The sequence below is a fragment of the Labrus bergylta genome, chromosome 16, assembly GCF_963930695.1.
Source record: "Labrus bergylta chromosome 16, fLabBer1.1, whole genome shotgun sequence".
Classification (NCBI taxonomy): Eukaryota; Metazoa; Chordata; class Actinopteri; order Labriformes; family Labridae; genus Labrus; species Labrus bergylta.
The window spans coordinates 17,875,551-17,891,230 of NC_089210.1; the positions used below are offsets into that span (position 1 = coordinate 17,875,551).

General features: G+C 42.8%; 1 protein-coding gene across 5 annotated transcripts in view; it reads left to right on the forward strand.

Moving 5' to 3' along the window:
• The window catches only part of LOC109999830 (voltage-dependent T-type calcium channel subunit alpha-1I-like), an 88,256-nt gene that overhangs the window by 19,721 nt on the left and 52,855 nt on the right, over nt 1–15,680 (forward strand). For all 5 annotated transcript variants that reach the window (XM_020654975.3, XM_065964407.1, XM_065964409.1 and 2 more), the window contains exons 5-8: nt 5,282–5,630; nt 6,649–6,741; nt 10,635–10,938; nt 11,166–11,569. In XM_020654975.3, coding sequence (XP_020510631.3) covers nt 5,282–5,630; nt 6,649–6,741; nt 10,635–10,938; nt 11,166–11,569 — 1,150 coding nt within the window. The remainder of the gene's footprint in view (nt 1–5,281; nt 5,631–6,648; nt 6,742–10,634; nt 10,939–11,165; nt 11,570–15,680) is intronic.

Here is a 15,680-nt window from a genome sequence, read left to right on the forward strand (position 1 = left end):
CTTTTCCCAGTTTGCAACTGAGAGCGTGATTAGAATCCAGCTGCATGCCTCCATATTCATGACTCGACATGACAGCATCACCCACTGTGTGTGTGTGTGTGTGTGTGTGTGTGTGTGTGTGTGTGTGTGTGTGTGTGTGTGTGTGTGTGTGTGTGTGTGTGTGTGTGTGTGTGTGTGTGTGTGTGTGTGTGTGTGTGTGTGTGTGTGTGTGTGTGTGACATTCACCAGTGTTCAGGGGTGTTTCATTTCATGGCTTTCTCTCAGCTGCCTTTCTCATGTTGGCATCACTCTGCTGTAAAGACACATTCCCCTGATGTGTGTATTTTAATATGTATATGAGCTCGTACTCTCTGCTAAGGTCTCTGCTTTTTGCTGACACAGGATATACTAATGTCAGACCTCAGAGCCGGATGAAAGGAGACACGTGTCACCTTAAAGTTGAGAGGCAACATTAACCGCAACAACCTTTTGCAGCAGTCGCTCCATGAGGTTACGTTAACCTTTGTTTTCTGCCATTATCTAAACATGTAAGGGTGACTGTTTGTGTAATTGAGCGTGGTTCATTATTATTATTATGAGTGAAGTCGTATTTTTGCATCTTATTTAAAGCATAGTGCTAACATATTCTGCAGGTTTTTTCAGGGTGCTTGTGAGCTTAATTAGAGAGGTCGTCCTGAGTTAGCGCTGGAGGACTATTATGCTAAGCAAAGGGCTAACATTAGCTCTCTGGGAGGTTATAATGGAGTGGGCTAAGTGTCGCAGTCAAGTGCAATATTCACTTTGGCATTTTACACCCTCCCTCTTCTGATCTCTACCTTCTTCTCATGCTTAATGCTGCCTTAGTCTTTCCTTTCTGCCTCGTTCTTTTCTTTCTTTCTTTTTTTTACAAACTCTCCTAATAGCCTGCCTATTTTCCTCCTGATTTATGTCTTCAATTTGAAAAAAAAAAAAAAACAACTTTCAGAGCTGGAGCGATTTGTTGTGGAGACACATTCGTTCTCTGAGCTGCCTCATTACCAAACATATTTTTGCTCTAATGGCCGCAGAGAGCGGGTCAACCGCACTTAAAAAGACATTTTTATTGTGAAGGAGAGTTTGTTCGATTTACTTCCAGAGCTAGATTAAGTCTAGCTAGAAGTCGGTCTTGCACATATTTATCTGTTTCTATATGGTGTGCCCTTCTCTTTTTTTTTTTCAAACTTTACTTTTTTTCCTCCCAAGTGTCCCAGCTTGGAAACTTTCTCTTATCTGTGCCGCTCTGAAGCCTCGATCTTTACCTCTGCCTCTTCATCGGCAGGTGTGTTCTCAGTGTGATGCCAAGTTTTTGCTGTGCCACGCTGTGCTATGCCGGGTCACTGGCAGGGGGGAAACAGAATTCATTCATGCTCCACTAGCCTGACAGCCCACCCCACTCCTCCCTCTCTCTCTCTCTCTCTCTCTCTCTCTCTCTCTCTCTGTCTTTGTCTTTCTTTTTTTCTTTATCACTTACTTCACCTGAGCATCATAATAATTCAACTATTTCAAGGTCACCCACAAGCCTTCCTCCTTTCAAGATAATCCTTTTATTATGTCCTCCATTGAATTACAACATGTTACAGTGCTGTATATCTCATTAAAGGCTTTATATGTGATTTTTTTACACTTAAATGTAATATAAATCAAGTATATCCTCTGAAAATAACTCTGTGAGTCATGACTGTCTACAATGGGTGTAACACCCGAGTCCCACTGTCTGTGATGCTTTCAGAGATCTTCAGTTTGTTTACATCGCACGGACAGCCGGCTGACTCCTCCCCTCTTGTATAAAAGTTGTTTAATTGAGGGACTAGAGAAAAGAAGAATAACATACTGTACTCACTGCTTAACTGTGTTTCTAGATCACGCTCATTTCAGGTAAATTTACATGCAGTGTGAAGATATGAGCATAATAAAGATTGCTAGCATTAGCATGCTAACACAACAATGCAGCGCGAGTTGTTTTCATTCTGGTGCTCAAGGGCGACATCTGCTGGATCAAAAAATCGCATATAAAGCCTTTAAGTTATGTCTCATTGTAAACCAGAGAATCAATTCTGGCTTTCTCAGATACTTCCTATATCGTTATGAAGTCATATATCTTGATATGTTATCGATCCTCCTGCCAGTGCTTACATGTGTGGTTTTGTGGTCGAAGCAAAAGGAGAAATATTCCTCTTATGAACATGAGCGTTGACTGGAGCCGGCTATCGACAGGAGGAGACAGCGAAGGACGATGAGAGAAGAAGGGAGAAACGGGAGATGATTGTAAATGAGAGACTGGTGCGAGAGACTGGAGAAGAGATTCAAAGGGAGAAAAACTGTAAACGAGAGAATAGCGGGGTAAAGAGAGAGTAAAATACCTCAGGTGTTAGATGCACTAGTGTGACAAGGTGTGCTAATATAGATGAAGTATATCGAGGCAGGTGAGAAACTGTGCAGCTTTTCTGATAACTCAGCCGCTGCAGAAAAAAACAAAACAGGAATGAGAAAGCAGGCTGATATGTGCGGAGGAGCAGGGATTAGTTATGGAACAAACAACAACAACAACAGAGACTCCAATAAGAGGGTTAAGGTGACTGACAGAGACGGGTGGAGTTACCCTGAATGAGTGTGTTCTGATGGAAAAGGTCTTTTTGTGCCCTCTCCAGAACCAGAACTAAAGTACAAGCGTCCTACACTAGGCCAAGGAGAAGTGCTTTGAATGATTTTCTTTTCTATTTGTTTGTTGATTGAAGTAATGAAACATGTTTACAGACTCATAATAGTCTCATCAGCACACAATCACAGCACCCGACAGCCATCTTTAACTTCAAGTAAATCCATAAAGTGTAAATACGTCTGAGTGCCCCGGCTGACACGATGTGAAAGAGAAACTGTTTGGCATGCCTCCATTAAATCTTAGAAATAAAAAAGGGAGACATCTCAGGAAATGATGAGGCGCTTCACATGGTGGCAATCACTCAGATTCAGAATTTAGAGTCGTGCAGTTTGGCAGGAATCAGCCAAAAACAACTTCACACTCACTCACTTAACGAGGGGCCACTTACAGGTGGTGAGTGAGTTCATTTATGGGGAGTATAGTGTTTGTGTTTATGTGTGAAAAAGGTGTCAGTGAGAGAGAGGATAATCTGTTTTCCTGCTTATTTCACGCTCACGTACGCACACACTCTCACACGCTCTTTCCACATGACTTATTTTACATGATTAAACAATCTGTTGTCGGCTGCTAAACACAATCCAAACAAACATACTTGGCCCGTATCTCTAACCACACATGAAACAGCTGCTTCAGTATCCAGCAGAAATCCAGGTCTATTAACAGAGAAGAGCATGGTTTCTAAACAGGGATTAGAAAGATGTCTGTGTCGGGATTGGAAAGGTTTTCATCAGGGGGAAACGTGGACATTTCATCACAGAGCCAAACTTGGCACAAAAATAAAATCCTACTCAGGAAACAGGAAAATTAAAGCTACTGATGTTCTGTAAGTGGCAATTAAGAACATTTGGAACAGGGCACTGATAGACTAGTGGTTAGTGCGCACGTCCCATGTACAGAGGCTTAAAGGCTTTATATGTGATTTTTCACTCTTAAATATAATATAAATCAAGTATATCCTCTGAAAATAACTCTGTGAGTCATGACTGTCTACAATGGGTGTAACACCCGAGTCCCACTGTCTGTGATGTTTTCAGAGTTTTCCGAGTCCTATCTTCTGTGTGTTTACATCGCCTGGACGGCCGGCTGACTCCTCCCCTCTTGTATAAAAGTTGTTTAATTGAGGGACTAGAGAAAAGAAGAATAACATACTGTACTCACTGCTTAACTGTGTTTCTAGATCACGCTCATTTCAGGTAAATTTACATGCAGTGTGAAGATACGAGCATAATAAAGATGGCTAGCATTAGCATGCTAACACAACAATGCACCGCAAGTTGTTTTGGTTTTATGCTGGTGCTCAAGGGCGACATCTGCTGGATCAAAAAATTGCATATAAAGCCTTTAAGCCATCAGGAGTGTGCGGCAGGGGTTCAAATCCGACCTGTGGCTCATCCTTTTCCACATGTTACTCCCCACTTTCTCTCTCCCCTTGGTTTCTGACTCTATCCTCTGTCCTGTCTCTAAAATAAAGGCATAAAAAGTCCCCCGAAAATAAATCTAAAAAAAAGAGAAGTCGAACAATAAAACACAATTGAGAAGTGTTGATGAAAACATCAGGAAAGGACATGTTTGTAGGAATACATTTCTTGGAAACTCGTCACTTGGGTGCTCCTCTGGTTTTCACATTGCATCATCGGGTCTCCACCAAGAATTAAACATTAGAGAAAAATAGCAGAGAGAAGGTACAGGAGTGCTGCTTTACCGCTGAGCGACCTTGAGATGAGCCGGCCTCTAAATTGAATGCAAAATGTATTCTTGTTCTTTGTTCACTTCCTGTTGAAGTTTACAAACTCAGAAGTCTGCTGTTAACTTTAGGAGGAGGGGGAAGGGGGGTCTATTCAGACGGGCAATTTAACGCCTCCTTCTCTGCTCCAAACAGAGAAGGAAAGGACCGTGTGGGATTGGATGAGACGTCTTATTCTTGTGTGGTGGTGTCTGACTTCTTCTCCTCAGGCCACTCATTTTGTCATGTCCTGACCAAAGCATGACCCCGCCCTGTTTACTGCTCCTGTCAGCACGCCTTTGGTTCGCTGCGCTAGCTTACGGCACTGCTCTCTAGTTCACTGCTGGGTCAGGTTTTTTTTTCTCTCACCCTCACATATTGTATCTCTCACAGCTCCATTCTCCTCTAGATAATAGTGCAGTAAAGTACCAGCTTCTGGATGTCTTTTTTTTTTATAGAGTGTGATTAAATGTCTTTTTTAATTGCAGGAGATTGAAGAGACAAAATAGTGAATATTTTTTAAAGGATGAAAAGTAGGTCTTTGCATGTTTTTGCATGTATGTGTGTGTTCACAATGGAGACAGGATATACTGCCCTAATGCTTGTTTGCAGAGAGAGCGTACTACCTAATCATATAGCATCATTTGCATTTCTTAATTCACCAGCCTGCCTTTAATGACACACTTATCTCACAGGCTTGGTTGAGTACTTCCAGGGATTTACTTTAAGTGACTGTGCAGCAGCAAATGTCCCTCGTCGCCCCTTCCCACTTCATCTCTCTCTTTCTCTCTCTTTCTCTCTCTTGACTGTTGAAAACAGAATAATCTACTGTGTACTATATTATTCCAAAAAAACTCAGTTTCTCACCTTGTCCCCTCCAGCTCTTCAGGTATGACCCTGCCCGCTCCGTACTACCAGCCGGAGGAGGACGACGAGCGCCCCTTCATCTGCTCCCTGGCCTCCGACAACGGCATCATGTCATGCACTGACGTGCCGGCGAGGCGAGAAGGAGGACGCACATGCTGCCTGGACAGGGAGGACGCGCTCCACAGACAGTCTCTGGGCCTGAGTCCTGAGCCCATGGCCAACGGCAGCGGCGCTGGTGAAGCACTGGGACTGTGCATCAACTGGAACCAGTATTACACTCGATGCCACACAGGGAGTAGTAACCCACACAAAGGTGCCATCAACTTTGACAATATAGTGTACGCCTGGATCGTCATTTTTCAGGTACGTTCAATCTGAGTGTGAAGGGGACCACAGACATCAGCCTTTTTTTTTTCTTTTTTTTTTTATATATATATATATTTTTTTTTTAAACGTGAAATGCAAAATATTAGTGGCACCGGTATCGGTCTCCCAGAGGGAAGAAAAAGTTTCAGCTGTCCATTTGGTTCTGCAAAAGTCCACAACGTGCACTTTCTGTGCAGCTGTGTTGCTCTCTCTAGCACCATCTGTTGTTGCCATGTGGAGTGAACAATCCTGCTAGCTACAGGTACGGTAGAGAAGTTCTCATAGTAGTGAAGTCTGGACTCTCAGCCTACGACCCATTTTATTCAGAGTCGGGCTGCACAAGGTTTATTTACTTTACAGTATATTACCGTTTTCTTTAAACATAGAAGCACAGGAGGGAAAAAAGCTGTTAAAAATTTACGCTTGGTGTCCAAGTATGTTGATAGAGTGAATTTATTTAAGTTGTGTGCAGTGGGTGATGGTGGCAGCTGCACGTGCGGTCATGATGGGGCATGTCCTTGATGAAGCTTTATGGCGACATAAGAATTTATATTTGTGATTGTTCCCACCAGTGTAAACTTCTTAGATGAAAAAAGGTATGAACAGTGCAGCATTTTAAGGTCAGTCTTTTTTAGGAGCCTTTAAAGTTAGAGTTAAAAGATTCCTGATTCTTGATTAGGCCAGGGTTGGAAACCTTGTAGAAACAGGAATAATCAAAGATGGAGCCTCTTGGTTAAATACTAAATACTTAAAATACCTAGAGCATAAGAACTCAACTCATATTTTTTGGCTGATTTTCAAATCATTCTTCTCGAGGTGAAATATTTCTTGTTCTCTTATTTGCCAGGTATCTATTCTATCATCCAGTTCAACTGAATCCATTTGGTTTAAACACCCGATATGAAAATGATAAGATTTTAGTTTAAATCTTTTTGCTGAGCGACCCTTGGCGTGCCTCTTTTTAGTGTCTTTAACTTGTTTTTTTCTCAACACTCAGCAGAATCTTTTCTTCTAGGTGATCACTCTGGAGGGCTGGGTGGAGATCATGTATTACGTCATGGATGCCCACTCCTTCTACAACTTCATCTACTTCATTTTGCTCATCATTGTAAGTCGACCTCATTACTAAACGTTCCCCCGCCTCGGTGGTGTGTTTGATTATTAAAAAATGTAAATATTGAAGTGTAACTGAAGTTCATTCCCCAATATTCTGACGACGGTTGTCTCTCGGCGTCGATACATCGAGTGAGAACATTTCCTGAGTGGTGGATTGAAGTGTTAATAGACTTGTGTAAATCAATAGCAGCATAAAAGACTGTCTACAATCAATGTCCCAGGGAGAGATGTTCGGAGGTGGCTCTTTTGCCTGGTGTGAGAAGTACAAAAAAAACAAAAGGAGAGAGGAGGAGGGAAGAGGCAGGGAGGGTAAATCCAAAAGCCTGGATGTGCTTAGTGTGCAGAGGTGGATAAGTGCCAGGTGGTCGTGTAATAGTTCTGCATTCAGATGCCATTAGCTTTCTGAAGGGAAGAAAAAGACAACTGAGAGTAAATGAATGATTGGAGGGTAAATATGGAAAAGGAAACGCATGTTTTAGAAACAAACGCGTTGATCACAACCACACAAGAGGCTCAGTTTCTGCACTTGAAAAATAAAAGACTGTGATCAGAAAACAGAGCACAGCCTCTTCCTCACTATGCCGTACATGTTTTCCTCTCTTTGCCTCATCTCTGACCTGCAGTTAGCTTTGACACTGTGTAATCTTATTGCACCCAAAGATAGCAGACATGGTGTCACAGAGATCAATTCTGCCTGGTTCTGCTCCTACACTGATCACAGACCCATGCAGCCCAAAACAACAACTATAGTAACGTCTAGTGCACTCTGCAACAGGTGATGACATTGTCTAATTTCAATTATGTAAATGTTCAAGTTTCATAAGAACATCTTTAATAAGATGCAACAAGCAAGTTTGCACTGAAAAAAACAGTCATTGTCAGTTTAACTGGAAGTTAGTGTACATGTTGTATTAACTGGGTAATTTGTGTTAAATGTCTTCTGAACTAATTTAAAGTGAAATTAAGAAAATTAGTCTAAAGGATATACACTTTTAGTAAACTAAAGGATTTTAAATACAAGTTAATTTGACCTGGGAGGTTTTAAATGTTTTTAGTGAATAGAAATGTATCTTAAATTCAGTCATCCTACAATTTCAAGGCAGCTCAGACACTCACTTCTTTAGTTCAAACAACTCTTTTTTTTTTTCTAAAGACCATTTGCCATTAAGACTTAACATGCAGGCGTGATATTTCCGATGGATTTGAACAGTGGAGCTCCTGTGTGTTGCTTAATATCTTGGCGGCATTAGCTCAGTCTGTCGGGACTTTGGGTCGGGAACCGGAGGGTTGCTGGTTCAAGCTCTGATATGGACCATAATATGGAAGTTTGGAAAATTAAAAAAGGAGGAATGCCTTGAAAGTGTACATCACAGAGAGGGTGTCTGAAACTTATTTGGTATTTCTTTGGTTGACCTTTGTCACATATTTAATTAGGTTTTTTTTTTTATCATGTCTTATGAGTGTTGCAGCAAACTTAAAATGTAGTACCCCTGTTTTAAAGTTCATGAGTTCATCCTGTCGGGTTTATTCCTGGACACAAAACTTAAAGATGTGAGAAGTTTTGTCAAACGGGCTCGTCTTTATTTGCTTACATTTTATCAAGTGAGCAGTTTTAGTGTCACATTGCAGAGTGTGAATAAATGGATAAAGGGACTTAGAGCTAAGTGCAACAGAGAGGGCAATCATTAGGAGGCGTGCGCGCGCGTGTGTGTGTGTGTGAGAAGGTAGCTACAGATAAATGTACCTGACAGCTGCAGCATGCAAGCACACACACACACACACACACACACACTCAGCTGTAAGAAAAGCCTGTCGCCGTCTTCATTTGTGTGTGTAATGTGTGTGCAAACATGCTCTTGTCTGTGTCAGTGTGAATATGAGTGTGTTTGCATCCGTGCATGCATAATGCAGTGATCATCTGAATGCGAGATATTGGACTGCCCGCACTGATTATGCGCAAAGCTGTCCACTGATCAGAATCACAGAATGGACACACACACAGATGCAAGCCTGGAGGGAAATCAAAGCCCCACACACCTGCAGGGCTGCTTTGACCCACAGGGCCACAGATGGGCATCTCTCCTCCCTCTCCTCACACAGTCACACACACACACACACACACACACACACACACACACACACACACACACACACACACACACACCTTCCTATCTATGTTTCCGCTCTCTTTTTTTCTCTCTCTGAATTTCTTTTGAGTCTATTCCCTCGCAGCTTCTGCAGCCTCTCTCTTTCACCTTCCCCCTGCATCTTTCACTGTGGATGAAAGTTTATAGGTGGAAGGTCATTAAGTTTGGGCTCTCTGGATTCTGTCTGTGCATGTTTTATGGAGTGTACCTGCAGCGTGTGTGTGTGTGTGTGTGTGTGTGTGTGTGTGTGTGTGTGTGTGTGTGTGTGTGTGTGTGTGTGTGTGTGTGTGTGTGTGTGTGTGTGTGTGTGTGTGTGTGTGTGTGTGTGTGTGTGTGTGTGTGTGTGTGTGTGTGTGTGTGTGTGTGTGTGAAAAAAAGTGTTTCCCAAGGAGAAACAGGGGAAACATGTTCAGATTTGTAATGAACAAAACTGAGACTCTGCTGCAAGCTGCTCCATCAATCCAGCAGTCTGGGTTTTTGGAGTTGTTCAGCATCAGCTTATATTGATTTAATCATTGTTCTGTAACCAGCTTGGAGTAGTCCAATAAAAGCCATTTCACACTCCTGGAGTGATTCCAATTACTGCCGCTAAAAGGGTCGCCCAACACGTATCAGTCACATCCCCCGCTCCCCTACAGTCCCCTCCAACCTCTCACTTTGACTCATGATATAAAAATAAAACCCCTGTTTGTTAAGACAGTCAAATAGATATGAAGGGCTGGATAAAGCATTATTTGTTAAAGGCTTTATATGTGATTTTTTGATCCAGCAGATGTTGCCCTTGAGCACCAGCATGAAACCAAAACAACTCGTGCTGCATTGTTGTGTTAGCATGCTAATGCTAGCGATCTTTATTATGCTCGTATCGTCACACTGCATGTAAATTTACCTGAAATGAGCGTGATCTAGAAACACAGTTAAGCAGTGAGTACAGTATGTTATTCTTCTTTTCTCTAGTCCCTCAATTAAACTGCTTTTATACACGAGGGGAGGAGTCAGCCAGCCGTCCGGGCGATGTAAACAAACTGAAGATAGGACTTGGAAAACTCTAAAAAACATCACAGACAGTGGGACTCGGGTGTTACACTCATTGTAGACAGTCATGACTCACAGAGTTATTTTCAGAGGATATACTTGATTTATATTATATTTAAGTGGGACAAATGTGTATAAAGCCTTTAAAAGAGTCAGACATGAGAGAAGTTCAGATATTGAGTTGGAGTTGGGTAAGGGAGGGAGGGGGGGGGATGTGGCTTTAGGTCAGAATAGATTTGGAGAATAAAAAACATGATAACGGGAAAGATAGCCAGACGCTGAACTCTGCTTCCAGCATGTGTTGGCTCGGTCTGTCTGCTCCAATCATTGTGGGTTTGGTAGGAAGCCAGCTCTTAGAGACCTTTAGCATGTGTGCTAACATGTCTACAGGGGAATTGGCACACATTAGTTGAATAAGCACGCAAGTGTGTGAGTTTGATGCAAAATAGCGACTGAATTCACTGTTAGAGGATCTCAGTTCTTTACTTCCTACATCTCTTAAATCAGCAACATCTGCTTTTTTATTTATGAAGTTCTTTCTTAGTGAAGTTTGTGAAATCTTTGTCTCCCTTGAGCCCCTTTCTTTTTCCAAAAATCATTTGTTTTGTTTTGTCTACATATCACTGCAGTGGTTTCCCACCATTGCTCTATCCATCTATCTGCCTAACGTTGTGTTGTGTTTGTTTGATCCGCATCAAACCAGATCGGTTCGTTCTTCATGATCAACCTGTGTCTGGTCGTCATCGCCACCCAATTCTCGGAGACCAAGCAGCGGGAGCACCAGCTGATGCAGGAGCAGAGGGCGCAGTGCCTGTCCTCCTCCACCCTGGCCAGCATGGCGGAGCCTGGAGACTGCTACGAGGAGATCTTCCAGCTGGTCTGCCACGTCCTCCGCAAGGCCAAGAGGAGGTCTGCGGCTTTCTACTACACGCTCAGGGGTAAGCCCCCTCCGGCTGGCAGTGGCAGGGGGACCAGGCGCGAGCACCGGCATTCAAGGCACCCGAGATGTGAGTAGGAGGGCAACAGCAAATAATAAAGAAAAACGTTTGAGGCTATTATTTCAGAGTTTTAGAGTTTTATTTACTGGAAAACCAAACTGATGGTCGAGGAAATGGATAACTACGATCAGCGAGTGACTGTGAATGTGGCTGCATTTAATGGCTGTGATTTTATTTTTGATGCACCATGCTATGATAAAGCTTATATTCTTTTATTTTTCTTTGCATCGGCCCAGCAACCCACTGTCCGCACCAAAGCAAGCAAGACCACAGCTCTCAGCCGCCGGCCAACTCCATCAGTCTGACGGTCCCTCAGAGTCCTGACGACTGCCCCATATGTGCGCTATCGCTGAAAGAGGGGGCGAGGGCCGTGGGGGACTCGGCCGACGCCGGGGAGGAAGGCGAGGAGGATGTTGTGAAAGAGACGGGCAAGGAGGAGAACCATCTAGAGGAGAGGGGAGATGGAGAGAAAAAGAAAAAGAAGAAGAAGAAGAAGACGTGCTTTGGACATTGTAGAGATATTTGGAATGATATGAGGAGGAAACTGTGGGGCATCGTGGAGAGCAAATACTTCAGCAGAGGCATCATGATCGCTATTCTCATCAACACCATCAGTATGGGCATCGAACATCACAACCAGGTGGGATGATCATTGCTACAATGCGGTGCTATTTTACTAAACAGAATGGAAGAGTTGTTTTCACCCCTTTCGGTGTTGAGGGGCAGCAGAGGAATTTATAAAGCAAAGGGAAACTTTGAAAGTTTTGCAGCTTAAATTGCACAGATCAATCCCTTTGGGCTGAGGTATGAAGCATTTTTAATCTGATCAGGCTCTGATTTTTTTTTCCAACACAGCAATTGAGAGAAGTAAAATATCTATGAAGAAAATAAAAGTACAGTTCATCACCGTCTCGTAATCATTTAGGAAGAATACAAAGAACGATATGGTACATGCCTTCAGTCTTTTAAAATGACATGCCATGTTTGATTTCCACAAAGTTTACCAGAGTCTCACCACAGCCTCAGCAGATCAACCACTATCACTGCCGATGAAGCGTTGCTGCTGCTGCAAAATGTAATAATAGCAGATGACATTCAAAAAGGATGAGAGTGTGGGAGTGGAGCATCAGTGTCATGCAGTTTCCCTGACAGAGGTGTAAACATTTAGCCTGGCGGTAGACAAAACTGAGCTGGATTTTTAACACGAAGTCCAGCTCCTCAGAGGCAGAGCAGGCAGGTGTCTGAGAGCCTGCCAAAGGTGCACACATGCATACAAACACAATCACATGGTGCACATACAGTACACATTCATTTGTGTCTGGTGTTTGCATGCATCAAAAGCATATGTTTTTTTTATATTTGAGGATGTGCACCAGCTGAAAAACATGCAGGAACATACAGTGACAAACTGTTACATAAAACATATTTTTCTCTTCCCTTCATTTCTCCCTCACAACTCATCGCCTCTCTGTTTTCTCCTTCTGCACTTTTTCCTCTCCTGCTTCCTTTCCGAGTTAATTTGACTTCCACCACTCTCCCTGTACCTTCTCCATAAATTCCTTTGTGCATCATTTTTCCCTGCTTGCTCCTTTGTTCCCTGCTGTCTTCCTTTCCTTCCTTTCCTTCCTTTCCTTCCTTTCCGTCCTTCCCGCCTTACCCCGAGTGTCTCATCTACTCTCGACTCCTTTTTACCTCCCTCAGTTTCACCCTCCGTCTGCCTGCTTCTCTCTCCCTCTTTTATTTCTCCAACCACCCACTCACTCTTTGACAGCGTACAGAGTAGTTGCTTTCTCTCATCTCTGAAGACTCTAAAAATAAACGAGGGGATGTGGGGGGGATGGAAGAGAAGGAGACGACTGAGAGGGGAAGAAGAGTGAGGCAGACTTCGGTTACACAGCAGTTTTCAACCCTGTATCTGTGTTTGAATCTGCATGTTGTTGTGTGTGTTTTTTTGTGTGTCAAAGTCGGCATGTATGGAGATATGTAGAGACATTCCCATGCAAACACTCACAGACGAGTCTGTCTCTGGAGTCTTTTTCTCTCTCCTGACAGAAGAAGTGATACGGGAGTTTTTTTTTCTCTCTCCGCAGTAGAAAAAAGTCAAACCTCATGCAAGTTTGTTCTGAAACAGGAACTCTGAAACTGATGCGCTTCTCCTTGAAAAACTTCCAACCACAAGACGGCCTCAGTTGCTCCCTGCGCTGTTTTTCGGGGGGAAATGTTCCACTCAAGCGTGGTTTCTAATTAAAATTGCATATTACCCCGTGAACGTCTGTGAGAGAGTTGCATGACGGCGAGTTTGAAGATGAGCTGCATTTTTTTTCCGGGTGCTATGTGCGTTTGCGTCTGGACATATGTGCAGAAGAGAAATTGGCACACTGACACGCAGGCTTGGAAGCTAAAACTCAAGTTATTCATATTCTAGCAACATTCACAAGTTAACTGAGGAGAGGAAAGAAGCAGGGAGAGGAGATTTGTACAAAAGGATAAACTCTGAAATATTATTCAGGTGATGGGAAATTAGGGTAAAAGGTCAAGAGTAGAGTCGGAGGGTACAGGTGCAGGGATGTGATTGTAAGCATAGTAAGAGACTAGAAGAGAAAGAAAAGCAGAAAGTGAGGGGAGGGAGGATTGAGGATATTTTGTGAGTTTAGCTGTGATGGTTCTGTCAATAGCGATAAATCTCATATTGTGTGTTTAGTCTTCTTGACGTAGGTCAAGGTTAGAGCTAAGCGCTGAGGGGTAGAGCATGTTCAGTCCACTGAATATTCAAACTAAAAATCCCTACATTCACTTTTTTTTCTACTGCAGCTCATCTTGTAGTTTTTGTTTGCAACATTTCTTTTTTTTTGTATTTGTTTCATCAAGTTCTATTTTTAAAAAGTGGTGAGTAAGGGTCTAGCCTGGGAACCCGACGGATCTGCCAGCTCATGTTTTATTTGCTCTGGCAGATGTGTCTGGCTGCCGCCTGTTCAGAGCGATTTCCATCCGACCCGTTTACAAGTCCGGCCAATCACAACGGCTCATCTGATATACTGCCCGGTTAGCATCGCTGAGCTCTCCGACTTTTGCTATTGCTTTAAGATTAAACAAACTCAACAGGTTTCACACACATGGTAGGTGATCCACAAATAACAGAGTCTTATTTATTACGTTTTGAAAGATCTTGTGTTTGAATCAGTGAAATTGCCTCTCCCAGGTGTACGATGGGAGGGAGCGCCGGAGCAATTTGTCATGTTTCACCTTGATTCTCTTTGGGGTCTTGCATGTGAAAAGACAGTATTTATTTATACTACCGTGGTACTGAATCATGTCGTGCAAAACATCCAAAACATCCAAAATACGCTCTATGAAGTTCATAGAGCTAAGTATCCGTCCTAGCAGCCTATACTGCTACAGTGCTCTGATTTGATGTAGCTTCCACAGCAGAGAGTGTGTACACAAATGGTCAAACGTGGCTCCGCCTCCTCCGGTTCCTAGAATATTTCCTGTGACGGGCGGCATCATATTGTGAATTTGCAACCAGAGACTGCGCGATAGAGATCGGCTGTTGGTCCAGATACACTTTATTAATAATAATAATAATAATAATAAAGTTTATTTATAAAGCGCTTTTCGCAGACAAAGGTCACAAAGTGCTTTACATCAACAAAAAACAACAACAGCATACATACAATGAAAGAAGAAAAAAGAAAAAATTTGTACGTCATGGATGACATTATAAAATCCTGCTATAACCAGGAACAATAATTGGCATAATAAAACATAGATGAGTAGGTGCACTGGGTGGACCTGATTACCCATAGGCCTGTCTGAACATTTTAATTGTTTTTTAAAAGACTCAACAGAGTCAGAAAGACGTAGCGAGATGGGTAGAGAATTCCAGAGGATTGGTGCTATGGACTGAAACGCACGATCTTTAGTATTCTCCTTTTTGACGATGCCCCCCTTAGAAATGCAAAATGAACCTAAACTCCAGACAAATCTGCATCTGTGAAAATAGTTTCTCAGTGGCTATAAAAATGTCACCGTCTTGACCTCAGTCTGCTTAAAGGTCCGGTGTCAGCTACAGTGCAGAGCTGCAGTCACAGGAGATATTTTCCCAGACTAAAGCACTGTGGTCAAAATTGAGCTCATGAGATTTGGACTGTTTTTTATGAGGAGTTAATTCCTTTACCTTTCTTCCAGTCCTACTCTATAGATTTTTAGAGTATTTTTCTCCCCTCTCCTCTTTTCTGTCATGTCATCTTCTGCACCTCAACAATCCCTCTACTCCTTCAGCCGGGGTTCCTATTTCTGCCCGTTCTCCTTCCTCTGATCGACAGCAGGATATTGATTGGTGAAGAGATGGTCGGCCTGATAATGAGACTCAGAAAGAGAAAAGAAAAAAAGGGATGGAGATAGATTGGGAGAAAAGGGCGGATTAGGGGAAGGGAGGGCTTGCAAATGTGTTTTTCTCTCTGACATGGTTTGCTAGCTTCGGGAGGGGCTAGTTGGCTTTTTTTCTCTGCTGGCTGTGAAACTGAAATTCACAGGGGGTATCAGAGAAAGCATCTGATCCATATCTTGCATAACTCACAGTCACACACACACACACACACACACACACACACAGAAAACTTGAATAAAGGAGCTCTACTTCTACGCACAAACACACACAGAAAAATGGAAATGAACCTAGGACTGACTGACATGTTTGTTTTTGTTTCTTTCTTGTGTGTGTGTATGTGTGTTTGTGTGTCTTTGTGTCA